General features: G+C 48.9%; 1 protein-coding gene across 1 annotated transcript in view; it reads left to right on the top strand.

The window, feature by feature from the left end:
- HSD17B12 (hydroxysteroid 17-beta dehydrogenase 12) overlaps positions 1 to 15,619 on the top strand; it is a 400,959-nt gene that overhangs the window by 219,487 nt on the left and 165,853 nt on the right. The window contains exon 4 of the mRNA XM_085643463.1: positions 9,297 to 9,407. Coding sequence (XP_085499589.1) covers positions 9,297 to 9,407 — 111 coding nt within the window. The remainder of the gene's footprint in view (positions 1 to 9,296; positions 9,408 to 15,619) is intronic.

Below are 15,619 nucleotides of genomic sequence, written 5' to 3'. Positions count from 1 at the left end.
TATTGGTGTTCCAAATGGTTATGGTGCTCCTGTAGCAGAGCACTGTGAATGCTACTGACCAAAGGTGCACCCTGCTCCTAGTGAAGGGTGGTACTTTCCCCTCCCAATGCTTCAGGTTTACATGGCCGATGGTGGGTAGCAGCTGTCTGGGATGGGAAACCACCGTTCTTTTCCAGTACCCAAAGGAAAGGGTTATCCATTTCATATATGTTCAGCCTCCTGCAACTGGGCCTGTCCTTCCCTGTGTGTGTGTTGTGTGTGTGTGTTGTGTGTGGGTGTGTGTGTGTGTGTGTGTGTGTGTGTGTGTGTGTGTCTGGGTGTGTGTGTGTCTGGGTGTGTGTGTGTCTGGGTGTGTGTGTGTCTGGGTGTGTGTGGGTGTGTGTGTGTGTGTGTGTGTTCTGGGTGTGTGTGTGGGTGTTCTGGGTGTGTGTGTGGGTGTTCTGGGTGTGTGTGTGGGTGTTCTGGGTGTGTGTGTGTGTGTTCTGGGTGTGTGTGTGTGTTCTGGGTGTGTGTGTTCTGGGTGTGTGTGTTCTGGGTGTGTGTGTTCTGGGTGTGTGTGTGGGTGTGTGTGTGTGTTCTGGGTGTGTGTGTGTTCTGGGTGTGTTCTGGGTGTAATCCGTACGGTGGGACTGTAGATGTTATAGCCTTAGTGTTCCTTCCCCGCCCCCAACATTTTTCTTTCTCTGCTCCCGTTTTGCTGGAATTGTTTTGGCACGAGCTCTGGGCACTTTACAACTGCTGACTAGTGCTAAAGTGTGTGTGCTTCTTCCCTAAAACATGGTAAAATTGGCTTATTCCTGATTGGCATATTTAGTTCAGTCTCTCGTAAAGTTGTATACCATACACCCAGGGCTGGTAAATTAAATGCTACTAGTGGGCCTGTAGCACTTATATTATGTCATTAACATAAGTAGCCCCTTCACCCATGTCCCATGCCTGCCATTGCGGCCTGTGAGCATTTTTAAACTGCCAGTTCGACCTAGTGAAATAAACCTTTTGCCAGGCCTAAAACTCTATTTTTGTTACATAAATGTCACTACTAATTTAGGCCATAAATAGCCCATAAGGCAGGGTGCATTGTATTTAAAAAGTTGGACATGTACTTTTTGTGTGTCCTGGTAGTGAAAAACACACAAATTCGGTTTTCTCTACTGTGAGTCCTGCCTCTCCTATAGGATAACATTGGGATACATTATTACCTTTAATAAATGTGTGGGAATAGGTAGGAATGTCATGGTTCATATCTAAGGAGTTGCAATGTAAAATCCTCTACAATGGTAAAATCTGATTTTAAGTCACATTTCTGAAAATGCCACTTTTAGAAATTTGGCATTTCCTTGCCCTAACCTTTTGGTGCCTGTTTCTTGGGTCACATGTCAAGGTGTAGTTGGCAGTTGCCTTTTATGTATTCATCCCAGGCAGTCACATGATAGAGGGTTTAGGTGTTGGCAGGATGGGTGAAGCAGAGCTGTTCACAGCCCCACTTGCACTTCAAAGCTCACACACGAGCCCATTGTGATTGTAGATAGCTTCGGGACCAGGGCAGAAAGGCAGGGACTTCCACCCACTTCTTGGGTGGGGGAAAGCCAGAAGTTTCTCCCACTTCAAAGCTGGCACCAGTTATAAAACTAGGACCCTCAGACATACTCCAGTTCACTTCTAGACCCGTGGAAGGACTCTCGTAAGGACTTCCTTGATGCCTGTGGTATGCTGTCAACCTCCGAGGACTGCCCTGCTGCTTGAAGCCTACCCTAAGCCCTCAGAGGACGGCTTTACCTGCTTGAGACCTGCTTTCCTGCTTGTACCAAAGACTTAGTGTCTCCAAGTGCTAGTTAGCTGCCCTCCTAATCAGAACCTCCGGGACAGGAAAGGCTCAAATTATCTTGAACCTGCACCTGGACCCAGCCTTAGTGAGTTCTAACTTCAAAGTGGTACCACTCTAGTCCTAGACCCTTGGAAATGGTTCTGGCGGTGCCCAGAAAGCCCAAATCCAAAACTTGATACTTGGTAACTTTTCTGCTAAAAAAAGTGCTCTGCGAAAAGTAGAAGACCAGGAACTACCTGTTCGCCGATCTGCCAAAGATGCAGCACCGGTAGACCTGACTTTGGTCTTCTCCGTAGCCGTAAATCCTGTTCAGCAGCTCCTTGCAGAAGGAGCATACAGCTTCGTGGAGTCGAAGTCTGCTACAGCCTGCAACTTTGTACCACTAGAGATTCTGGACTAAGTCTGAACGTAGACTTTTCACCTGGACTTTATCAAGCGGCACCCTAGCTATGACAACTGCTAGTCAGACACAGTCTGCTCCTTTGCCCCACTGAACTTTACTTTCTCAAACATTATCTTCAAAAAATCTTCTAAGTCCATTGGTAAGCAGAGACTGGGCCCAATCCACTTTGTGTACATTTATTAAAACTTTACTCTTTTTTGCTAAATTGGTATTGGATTTTTCTCATACTGTGTATGCACTTTAGTACTGTTTACATGCTGCATAAATACTTTGCACTTTGTCTCTAAGTTATGCCAGACGGAATTTGTGCCAAGCTACCAGAGGGTGAGGCACAAGTTAATTTAGTGATTTAATTTTTTTGTGTGGTTCACCAGGATTGTGGCTATTGCTTCAGTAGGGTTTCATCTTTTCATCTTCCCTCAACCAATAACCTAATTTCTCACATCGGCAGTGTTCTGTTTGATTGTATGTACCCGGTGTGCTTGCATAGCATATTCTATGTGTTTGTGTCCTATGGGTACAATACCTACTGTTTGTGTGTTCTTCAGCACCGTGGCTGTATTAGGTTTCATGTTTGTGTGCTGTTTGGCTGTATTATATGATTGTCTTATGCATGGCTATATCTGATGCAGAACTTGTTTATATGCTATGGGCTGTATGAAGTTTTGTATGTATGCACTGTGTAGCTGTATTATGTGTTTTATGTGTTTGTACTTGGCTGTATTCTGTTCCCGGTGTATGGTTGCCTGCCCTAAGGAGTTTGTGCAGTATGGGTGTCCTGTACACATTGTGTAATGTATGTATGACTGTACTCTTTATGGGGGGGTTGCTCCATACTTTGTGTTTGGTGGCACTCCATGTAGTAATATTTGTTTCTGCGTGTGCCCTCTGTTGCTGTATTCCATTCGTATATATGTGCATGTATATGGGTTTTTACACCAGCTGTGTGGCGTCTATACTAAATGACTTTGCTGTGTTAAGTTCAGTGCGTCTGGACACAGTGTGCGGTATGAATAGTGTACTGTGACCATGGCGCAGTCTCTGGCCCCATGATACCTATGGCATTTCAGAGGTTGTGTTGGTGTCTACATGTGGGCTGCAGTTCATATTGATTGCAGAGAGACTTGACTGCTGTGGTACCTGGCTGAAACAGAGTTGGCTCTTAGCTCTGGTTTGATATCTGCCCAGTGCCAGTGAGCCCCTACTTGTGACATCTGGCCTTAGACTTCACAGTCTACATAACGCTTGACCTCTTAGTACACTCTCTTTTTCTCTCTCTCTCTCTCTCTCTCTTTCCTGCTCTGATCGTGAGAGCATGCACCCCTGCTCTGTTATTTACCTTGGTGAAAACGACACTTGCACATATTCCCAGTGGGTAATCCCGTGTGATGGTTTAAGAGCCAGAGGGTGCGTCTGAGGTATTGAGGTGAGGAGGGGTACACAAAGCAGACCCTCTTCTAAGAATGACTACACTCTTCTCACTGGAGGGAGTGGTGGCTGCAAACGACCGGCTGTTTTTGTCTATCAACTCAACATTAAAAAAGCCTGTTGGCCTCTTCTAGTGAAAGGTCTATTCCCCCCCAAACCCCCCCCCCACCTAATCCAAGCCTATCGCTCCGTCGATCCATAAGGGCTGTGACTGGGTATGGCTTGTGTACTATGCAGGCAGCAGGCTGGCCGATGAGGGTACATGTTGTGCTTCACTGGTGTAGAGCGGGAGTCCATCTTGTAAGGCCTGTGTGTGAATAAATCACAAGTTGGAGTTAGAGATGAGGTTCCTTGGGTTCCTCTGCGGGTGAGGGAGGCTTCGACACACTCCACAGTTTAGCCGTTAAAGAGGGTCAGGCTGTGGTCGCTGGAGGGTGATAGCCTGTGGAAAGGCTGACTCCGCCCCTTCCTGCCTCCTCATCAGGATCATGGGACTGGAAAAAGCTGTATTAGGGTGACATTAAAAATACCTCTCTCTACTTTGTGCCTTTGCATCCCACCTCCAGCCAAAGCAGACCAGACTTCACCCCTCTTTCTACACCAAGGATAAGACAAACCAAATGTGAGGGTTCCGTCTGCTCTCTGGGCCTCCTGTAAAACATCTCCAATTTTTTTCTTCCTCCTATTTTTTTAATGTGGAGCCTGCGGCAGCGCAAATGAGCTGCTCGCTCTGCGAGGCATGCTGTATTAGGGTATGCACTGGCAGCCCCGCCCACTCTCCGCCCATATTTGTCATTGGCTCTGTGTTATTGTTCTTCTTAAATGGAGGCTTCTGATTCGTAAATGGGCATGTTAGTCCCGCCTTGTCTCCATTTGTTACGGCCCATAACAACTGGATCTTTTACTTGGCTCGTAACACGGCCTGCTTTATCTAGGGGGTGAGCACTATTTTTAGGTCTCACCTGACCCAGCACATGCGCTGGTCTGGCGAGACTTATTGAGAGGGCTCCAAAAAGTGCTACCAGGCCAGCCTAGAGCTACAGTGCATGTGCGCGGGCGCCACTTTTACCGATTACTTTCAGTTTAGCAGCCGATGGCCGCTTTTATGTTTGATCGCTATCGCGATCACTTTCACTTTTGCGGCTGCAGGGACGCTTGGCATAGTCAATAGGTGTCGCTTTTGGGACATATAAGTGTTTAGTTATGCAACTGTTGCATAGCTAAACACTTATAAGGCCCCAAAGGCGAGACCTATTGGCTATGCCAATGCTTGTTGTTATTGGCACAGATAGGGACAATGGCAGCAGCATTTTGGGGAATTTGCATGATGAGCGCGACGCCACTTAAGGCACACCGTGATCATTTTAAATTTGAATCTTATCTATCTTTCCTGTTGAGCGCGGCATCCATTTCTGGCACACCGGGCTCTGTTTAAATTTTTTCTTATTTTAACTTTCATAGTGAGCGCAATGCCCGCTTTAGGGTCACTGCGCTCTGTGTTTTTTATTTTTTTTATTTTTTACTTTACATTAAAACTGAGCGCGGCGCCCGCTTCAAGGACACCGCTCCCAGTGTTAAAGTTAAACGAGCAATTGTAATGCAATAGGTCTCGCATTGACGCGAGGTTAAGCTATTGGCATTGTCATTTACAATGCCAATAGCTTAAGCTCGCATCAATGCGAGACCTATTGCATTGCAAATGCTTGTGCACTAAATGCTTTCACTCACAACGAACTGTAGAGAGGAAAGATAGAACAAAGAGCTGTATGTTTTCTAATACCTCTTATTGCCTAGGTATATGAACCCACACCCTCCAATTTGGCGCACAGTGAAGTAAACTGTGATTAGGACTTGTAGTCTTTATTTTGAACTGAGTGTCTCAAAGATGAAGGCGGCCTGTTAACGTTTTTTCCTGTAGTTCCATTTTGATTACTTCTCTAGTCACTAGTGAAAGGTTGTATGCGCAGTACTTTTTTCTGTTAGTTTCAGTTTTTTATTTCCTTTTAATCACCTTCTTGTTTGGGAGCGTTTTCCAATGCCTCATGTTATGTTAGTGTTTGTCTAAGGTGTGTGTTTAATGTGTAGTTCTCTACAAGGTGGGGAGAGCTACCAAGGCACAAAGTTTGTTTGCCGGTGCCCTGTCCGACTTGTGTGTGGACCACCCACCGGCCTGTTCTTGAAACACTGGTGCATGAACCCCCCTCACCTTCCCCACTCACCCCTGTTCTTGATACCCCGACAGCTCCTTGTGTTTGCTGATGCTCTGTCCAGCCTGTGCCTGGACCACCCTCCCTCTTGTCCTTGAGACCCTGACCGCTCCTGTGTTTGCCCATGCTCTATCCTGCTGGTGCATGGACCACCCTCCCTCCTGTCCTTGAGACCCTGACACGTCCTTGTGTTTGCCGATGCTCTGTCATGCTGGTGCATGGACCACCCTCCCTCCAGTCCTTGAGACCCTGACCGCTCTTGTTTGCCCATGCTCTGTCCTGCTGGTGCATGGACCACCCTACACCCTGTGCTACTGACCCTGACCGCTCCTGTGTTTGCCGATGCTCTGCCCTGCTGGTGCATGACCACCCTCCTTCCTGTCCTTGAGACCCTGACACGTCCTTGTGTTTGCTGATGCTCTGCCCTGCTGGTGCATGGACCACCCTCCACCCAGTTCTTCTGAGCCTGACAGGTCCTTGTGTTTGCCCATGTTCTGTGCTGCTGGTGCATGGACCACCATTCCTCCTGTCCTTGAGACCCTGACCACTCCTGTGTTTGCCGATGCTCTGTCCTGCTGGGGCATGGACCACCCTCCCTCCTATCCTTGAGACCCTGACCGCTCCTGTGTTTGCCCATGCTCTGTCCTGCTGGTGCATGACCACCCTCCCTCCTGTCCTTGGGGCCCTGACCGCTCCTGTGTTTGCCGATGCTCTGTCCTGCTGGCGCATGGACCCTCCTCCACCCTGTTCTTCTGACCCTGACCGCTCCTATGTTTGTCCATGCTCTGTCCTGACTGTGCCTGGACCACCCTCCCTCCTGTCCTTGGGACCCTGACCGCTCCTGTGTTTGCCGATGCTCTGTCCTGCTGGGGCATGGACCACCCTCCCTCCTATCCTTGAGACCCTGACCGCTCCTGTGTTTGCCCATGCTCTGTCCTGCTGGTGCATGACCACCCTCCCTCCTGTCCTTGGGGCCCTGACCGCTCCTGTGTTTGCCAATGCTCTGTCCTGCTGGTGCATGGACCACCCTCCCTCCTGTCCTTGAGACCCTGACCGCTCTTGTGTTTGCCGATGCTCTGTCCTGCTGGTGCACGGACCACCCTCCCCCCTGTTCTTGAGACCCTGACCGCTCCTGTGTTTTCCAATGCTCTGTCCTGCTGGTGTATGGACCACCCTCCCTCCTGTTCTTCTGACCCTTCCAGGTCATTGTGTGTGTCCTTCCCGCAGACATTCTACTGTTTTGCTGTCAGCCTTTGAAGTAAGTTCCAAGGTGAGCTCGTGGGAGAAGAGGTGAGGGTAATTGTGAGTGTGTTGATGCTTGTGCTGTCCTGTTTAGAGTGGGGCAGGCATCACTCATTTTGCCTCCCCGGGACTGTAATGCGAGGCATGACGTTCCTGGGTAAGTAAACAAGCATTTGCAATGTAATAGGTCTTGCATTATTAAAGTTTGAGCTATTGGCATTGCTAAAGAATGCAACAACAATAGCTCAAACTCAGAGTCCAGTCTGCAAGTGATGAGGGCTCGGATGCTGGTCTTCCTGGTGTTGTTTGGTAGCCACTGCAGCCTCCATTGAGTAGGTCCAGGGAAAGGGGAGAAGCGCAAGGGGCGGTGGGCAGGCTGGGAAGTTTGTGGGAGAATGAGATGGAGTGGGAGGTGCATGGAACAGGTAAGAAGTTGTGGGGAGGAGGGCGGGCGGCAGAGAGGGCAGGAATGGTATCACGAAAGGGGCACTGCGAGAAAAATAACTGGGAAAAAGAAACAAAAGCACAATCACGGGGAGAACGAATGGCACATCATGGGAAAAAGAGATGGACAAAGGCACATTAATGGCAAAAATACGTGGCAAAATAATTAGAAAACAAACGGATAAGGCACAATCACGGACAAAAAGCAAACAGAGGAAGGCACAATCATGGATAAACAATGGCTCAATCATTATTCAGAGAGAAAAATAGTGGCACAGAAGAGAAAAAAAGGCAGAAAGGTCATAGAAGAGAGAGAGGAATGATCGAGGCAAGAGCCTTGAGGCGCTGGGGCCAGGTTTGAAAGGGCATTGACTGGTTAGATGACTACTCAGAGGTAAGTCCTGAGCAAGGAGCCTAGGCTTCCGCCAGCTTAATGCATGTTCCGAGCTGCGACCGCCATTTAGTGATTAGGGAGGGGTAGGAGTCCCTCCTGGTAGAGGTGATTCGGGATCAGGGGGACCTGGGAGGAAGGAGAGTGGAAAGAAGCAGAAGGCACGAGGAATGGGTAAGAGCAGTAAGGGGGGGAGAGAGGGAGGGAAAGGGATCACTCGAGGAGGCAGCGAGCCAAGGCTAGGTGAGAAATACCACGAGTAAAAAAGGCACAATCAAAGAACAAATGGCACAATCATGGGAGAAAGTGAAAGACAGTCAGAATAATCGCAAATAACAAGTGGTACAAACACGAGGAAGCAGAAACAGGCAAAGGCACTATAATGGCACAATCATGAAAAAAAGAGAATGGCAACGGCACAATAAAGGCAAAATCACAGGAAAGAGAGGCAAAAAAAGTGGTACAATCATGGGAAAAAGAGACAGACAAAAGGACAATAATGGCAAGACAAACAAACAACGAACGATCACAGGCAAAAAGCAAACACTTGAAGGCACAATTACTGAAAATCAAGTGGTCCGGACACGAACGAGCGCCCGCCGCGCGAAAGTGAAAGCAAATTTGTGACGCGGCGGAGCGTGGCGCGCGCGCTTGGCTGGGGAGCGCATTCCAGGCGGGGGAGCGGACCCTTTGAAGTAAGATGCCGAGGGCGCCAGTGGGCTGAAGCGCTTCCCTAAACGGATTGCATGGCGGCACGATGCACGTGATTGTGCGCGTGCTCGCCATGCAATCCACTTTTGGGAGCACTTTGAAATGCTCCTCTTACTAGAGTCTCGCATAGCGATTGCGTAAACGCAATAGCTAGGCGAGACCTAAAAAGGGCAATGGACACAGGGAGAAAACTCCCTGTGATTTCATGCCTTCATGTTCTGGATTTCTGAAAACAAATCCTCGCTATGAAAGTTTGTTTTCAGAAAACAACGCGCGTTGCTCTGCAGGCACATCAGCCCTGGTTCCTGCTTGGCAAACCTCAGTGCTCTGGGTGGCATCATTGAAGGCAGAGCGATCCCAAGAATGCCTGGCCAGCATCCCTGGATATGGTGGCCCGTCTTCTGCCAGGGCAGTGCAGCCCACCGCCTTCATCAGGGGACGAGAGGCCATGAGGGGTGCTGGCCTGATGGGTCCACATGCTGCCCACCCAGCTCTGAATCCCACCCTGACCCTAAGCCACCATACCTGTTCTCCTTTTGAAAGTAGGGGCTTGTCAGCACTATAAAATAAGAGGTGACTTGGTATTTCTTTCTAGTACAAGCCTCCTGCTAATTCACCTTCTTCCCTCTCTTCTTTGTCTTTCAGAGGAGAAATTCAAGGTGGGAATCAAGACGATTGCTGCTGACTTCGCAGAGAGCGAGAGCATCTACGGGCGGATCAAGTCTGGGCTCCACGGGCTGGATGTTGGGGTTTTGGGTGAGTGACAGGAAGTTTGAGGGAATTGGAGTTCGCCACTAGAGAGCTACACCAAGTCCTATTTCAGTGCTATCCTCCCTTTATGTGAAAGTGGCAGCACATACTGTGATATTGACGTCTTTTGAGGATTGTCATCTTCGTTTCAATTGTTTTTGTGTACAACATTCCTCCACATTAGCCCCTCCTGTTGAGAGACTGACTGTCAGAAATGAAGGCCTCTCACAAGTCCAGAAGAAGGGCTTTGTCTTTCGAGAGACAGTTAAGCGGGAACTACAGTTTCTAGTGTTAAACTAAATTATTCACTTCTCCATTGAGATGCTGAGGCCCCAGCTCCCACTTACCTGGATTGGTTCTCCGGCCAGTCAATGCCGGTGCCGCACTTCTCAGCTCCCTCCCTCCCTCCCTCATCGCACTCTCTCTTCTCTCCTCATTTCTGCTTTCTTGCCCGTTTCTCACCTCTCTGCTCGACCTGTGCCATTCTCCCCCTTCTGCTTTCTTGGCCAATTCTGACCTTTCTGCTTATGTGCCGTTGTGCTATTTCTGCCTTCTTACACATTAGTGACTTTCTGAGCTTTCTCTGCCTACTCCATGGCCTCTTTCTGCCCTCCTCTTTGCTCTTGCTTGACCCTCTAGCCTCCCTCAGCCTCTGCCACCTGCCCTCCACTCCTATGTCCCCCTCTCCTTAACTGCTCTTGTCCTGCTCTTGAGAGCCGCACCCTTGGACACCTCCCAGAAACTACTTAATGGAGGCCGCTGTGTGGCCACACACAGCAGGCGTGTCAAAGGCGAGCCCATCTGCACCTGTACCCAGCCCAGCACCAGGCACCCTGGCCCAGCGACTACCAGCAGGTACACCTCTGTGGCGCTCCGCACCCTGAACACCGGCTGCCTCCATAAATACTGCTACTGGACCATGCCGCGTACCAGGGTAGCCCACCTACACCCACTGCCACTACATCTGCCCCAGCGCACACTCACCAACACCCTTACCACCCGGACACACCCGCCGACACTGCCCGATCAAATAGCATGCCTTCTCCTCAACTCGTACTTGCTGTGCAAACACGCCACCGAGGTTTGCGGACCTCATCACTACCCTCACGTCCGACGTCCTGTTCCTCATAGAAACCTGGCTCAGCCGCACCTCTGCCCCTGACATCACCATCACTGTCCCTGAAGGATACAGGATCTTCCACTGAGTTCGCACCAACAGACCAGGGGGGGGAGGGGTAGCGATCATTTACAAAGAATCTATCCACTGTACCACCAGGACGGATGACGATAGCCCGACCATGGAACAACTGAACCTCCAACTGCATCCGAACGAAAAACACCATCTACTGGGACCAAGAAAGGAGCGTCAACAACTTCCTCACCTTTTTAATAGCCGCCATCGACACCTTGGACCTTCTACTCCTTGGTGACCTCCGCTTCCACCCGGACAACCACACCGACCAGAAATCTACCGATCTCCTTGAAGGCTTGTAAGGCATCGGCCTCAACCAACTCGTCTGAAGCCCTACTCACACCGCAGGACACATGCTCGACCCCTTTTTCACCTCCAGCAACAATATCAAGTTCAGCCACACCACACACATCACCTTGTCTGACTACCACAGTGTCCACTTCAATGTCTCCTCACCAAAGTCACCCCCACCTACAATGCCCAGCTCCCCACGCCGCAGCTTGAACAAGGTCATAAACTGAATGGAACAACTCCCTGACCACAACCAGCCGCTCCCATCCTGCAACATGGACCACAATGTCAGAAGCTTCAGCAACTGGATCACACACTACGCCAACACCATAGCACCACTCAAAACCCCCAAGGACGCTGGTGCACCGAAGACCTGAGAACCACAAAGCACTACTAAAACCATCTCAAAAGCATATGACTCACAAGCAAGGATGACTGATAGATCCTCCTACAAAACGGCACTCAACACATTACCATAAACTACGTAAGATGAAGTGAAGAGCCCAAGCGGCATGTATTGAAACCATCTCCAACTGTAGCACATGACCCTTCACCATCGTCAGAGTTCACCAACTCCCCTGCTGCGGAATAAACCATCACCCCATCCCAAGACCTCTGCAACCGACTAGCAGATTTCTTTCACCTCAAGATCGACAGAATCTACAGAAATTAGATTCTCAACCACCGAACTCAAACCATTGGACTTCACCAACCAAACATCTAACCCACACGGGCCCCCAACTGATGGCTGGAAGTACGTCAACGACTAGGACACCGCAACCACCATGCAATCTATCCACTTAGGGGCCCCCCACTGATCTCTGACCACACCCCTTCAACTTCGGAAGACCTACAATCCATCGAAACCGCAACCTATCTGAAAAAGTGGAAACGCACAGAAGTCTGCGCTCTACTACAAAAAACTTTCAGCTGATCACCACGAACTAAGAAACTACAGATCCATCTCCCGGCTCCCCTTTCCAGCGAAAGTGATGGAGAAAGCAGTCAACCAGCAGCTCCTCAAACACCTGGCACAGCACCACCTTTTGGACCACTCCCTGTATGGCTTCCGCAGCAACCATAGCACAGAAATAGCTCTGATGGTAGCTACTGACGACATCCGGAATCTACTCGATAAGGGAGAGACAGATGCTCTCCTACTCCTAGACCTCACAGCAGCATTCAACACTAGCGCACCACACCCTAATCTCCTGACTACAAGATGTCGATAGCCATAGCCTGGCACTCCACTGGATCACTTCCTTGCTTACAAGAAGAACCCATTGGGTAAGCCTGCCACCATTCACCTCCAAGCACAAAAACATCTGCGGTGTCCCTCCAGGATCATCCCAACCCTCTTCAACACATATATGACACCACTAACCAACTTAGTTATGAACCACGGACTCAACATAATTTACTATGCAGTCGACACCCAACTCATCCGCTCCCTATCCAGAGTCCAACATCACCAGAGCCAACTTCCACAACTGCATGACCAGCGTCGCCACCTGGATGAAGTAAATTTTTCTGAAACGGAGCACTGACAGAACTGAGGATTTGATACTAGGGAAAACACCCTCCCCATAGAATGACGTTTGTTGGCCTTTGGAACTTGGACCCACTCCCACCCCCCACTGACCCCGCCAAAAACCTAGACATCATCCTCGACAGCAGGCTCACCATGAAGCCCCAGATCCAATGTCACCTCCGCCTGCTTCTACGTTCTTTGCATGCTGTGCAAGATATTCAAGTGGCTCCACCTAGAATCCAGACGCACCGTCACTCAAGCCCTCGTCATCTGCCGACTGGACTACGGCAACGCTCTTTACATCGGGACCTCCATGCACCTCCTCCATAGACTCCAAACCATCCAGAAAGCTACCGCCTGACTAGTGTTTGAGTGGTAATATGTGGCAAACACATATTACCCCTCACTTAAAATCTCCACTGGCTGCTGGTCCAGAAGAGATGGCAATACAAGATCCTCACCCACGCCTTCAAGGCACTGCACACCTCCGGCCTGGCACGCATAAGCCACCAGGACCCTTTGTTCTGCCTCCTCCTTTCAGGCCGACACCCCCTGGTACACTGTGGAGAAACAGAGGCTGCTCCTTGTCCTGCCGCGCAGCGAAGGCCGGCCTCCCCCACCTTGTCGGAATTCCCAAAGCAGCTGACGACCTGGCTCATCTAATAAAGCCCCGGCTCCCTTCCTTCACATGGATACCCTCACGGGTGATTAGCCGCACTTCACAAGTCAACTGATTGATTGTGCGGTTGCCGGATCGTCATTTTGCCTGCCAAGAAGTACACAGTTGTCATTTCTGTGTCTTTGCCAAAACTAGCCCTGCAGGTGAAATTTCCAGAAACCCATTATTTATATAAATTTCCATATCCTTTATTGAAGTTCACGAACTTGGCCACCCTTGCACTTTCCTCTGTTTGACCAGATTGTCTTGTCTGGTTGCCCACATCTGTTCTCGCCTTACTTTCTGCTGTCTGCTTGCCATCCAGTGCTGGCGTGGCCCCCTCCCCATTAATGGCGATAGTGCTCTTTTGCCTTCAAGTGGCCCAACTGCCCCCTTCCACTCCAAGGTTTGTCTGTCTCTCCTCCCTTGACCCAGTTACACCTGTCCCCTCCAGTGGCCCCACTATGCCTTTCCCCTCTACTCTTCCTTGTACCCCCTCCAGTGGCAGCTCTACTCCCAGCCCCTCCCATGGCAGTTCTTGCCTGTCCCAATTGAATTACTGTCTTGCCCGTCCCGACCAGTGGCAGCAATCACCCGCCTCTACTTGTAGGGGCTCTGCCCCCCTCCACCTCCCATGGCGGCTCTTGGCCCTCTTGTCCTCCCCCACCAGTGGCAGCGATCACCCCCTCTTCTTGTAGGGGCTCTGCCCCCCTCCACCTCCCATGGTGGCTCTTGGCCCTCTTGTCCTCCCCCACCAGTGGCAGCGATCACCCCCTCTTCTTTTAGGGCCTCTGCCCCCCTCCACCTCCCATGGTGGCTCTTGCCCCTCCAATGGGCTGTTCTTTCACCCCTCCCCTTTTCTTTTGGTGGCTCCCCCTCCCTCCGCCAAGGTGGCTCTTTCCCCTCCTCTCCAGTGCGTTGAGACCCTCACGGTTGATTTGTCGATCTTTAAAAATCATGATTGATTGATTAGCAGCTCCACCTCATGGCACCTTTATCCCAAGAATGGACTTCATGCATATGATATGTAATAGGAGCAAAGGGACGCTGCAAACTGTATTAAGCCGTATGAAAGGTTAGTGGAAGTTCGCTTCTGCATGCTTTGGAAAATTTCAGGAAATAATTGATTTTTTTTATATTTTTAAAAAATGTTTCTCTCATAATCAATACAAAAAAAATCTTTTACGTGCTTTATTCGGTGAAATAAATGAAACCTGACTTTTTTTTTTGGCGGAATATTTCACTGGGGAATTTGACTAGGGGCGCAATTGGACAAAATATGCATAATTTTTCATCCAGTAGTAGGGTGAGGGTTCTGAAACTTCTGACTTGCTTGGCCTTGCCATGGGCACACTAGGGTGTATGTTGAATGTATTTTGTTTAATTACAGAGTCCTCGTCACGTTGTGAACTGTACGGCTGATGGCAGCATAATTTATGAACACCTGTTATGTGTTTTTAATATAACGCTATTTTGTAATCTCTTACGCTTTACAGTTGTGACTGCGCCCCCTGACCTACGGGTTTTAAATCTTATTGGTAGATGAAACCTCTTAGTAAATAAAAACGTGGCTTCCCATTTTGAGTGGATCTGTTGGGATACTTGTTGGTTATGGCCGCCACCTGCTGGCCACACGTGTGACTGCATGTGAAACAAGGTGTTTTAAAATTTTTTTTATTGTGATTGTTAAAGCGCTTGCTACCCCTGGCGAGGCATAGAAGCGCTTTTCGGCGAGTAGCACACTACTCCCGAACCTAAAGAACTGCGCTATAACTCAAAGACATGGATTAGATTAGGGAAATATAAGTTATTTTGAGCATTGGACATGGGAGTCTGTTAGTTTGATAGGTTAAAGAGGGACGGAGGAGGGATGAGTCCAGAAAGGGTCGTAGTAGAATGAGGTTTGGGGTGAGTCTAGGAGGGATGGAGAAGGGATGAGTCAAAGGGTCTTAGGGAGAACATTGTAGTAGAATAGAAGAGTGGAGGTGTAAGATATATTGAGAGTAGCATTGAATGAGACATAGAGTAGTGCATTACAGGGAGTTTACGTTTTTTTTTTTTTTTTTGCAGTGGGCCTAAATTAATAAATATGTAGATGCATAACTACATAGAAAGGGTATATATGTATAAGGAAAATAACTGAGATAAACAATTGTACTGTATAAAGTTACATATGTGCAAGTATGGTTAGAAATTCAGCCTTTCAGGTGTTGCTATTCGTAAAAGCTAATTTATTTGAGTTTTTTAAATTTCATTATATTTTATTTTTGTTTTTCTCAATATTTCAATAGTGAAGCACTTATCGATGCAGTTATGATCAAATTTACTTGTTGTGATCTATAAAATAAGCCTGAGACCATGAGCATCTAATCAAATAAAGTATAATTATAGGAAAGTAGGAGCTGCTTCTTATGGTTACCCCCACTTTTTGCTTTATGTGATACTGTTTTGACTAGTCTGACAGGGATCCTGCTAATCAGGACCCCAGTCTATCTGCTTAGTCCCTAAACTGTTATGCCATGTACGTAGGTACACTCCAGATTGGA

The sequence above is a fragment of the Triturus cristatus genome, chromosome 3_1 (genome assembly GCF_964204655.1).
Source record: "Triturus cristatus chromosome 3_1, aTriCri1.1, whole genome shotgun sequence".
In the NCBI taxonomy this organism is placed as follows: domain Eukaryota; kingdom Metazoa; phylum Chordata; class Amphibia; order Caudata; family Salamandridae; genus Triturus; species Triturus cristatus.
This window is presented reverse-complemented; position numbering and strand designations above follow the sequence as displayed.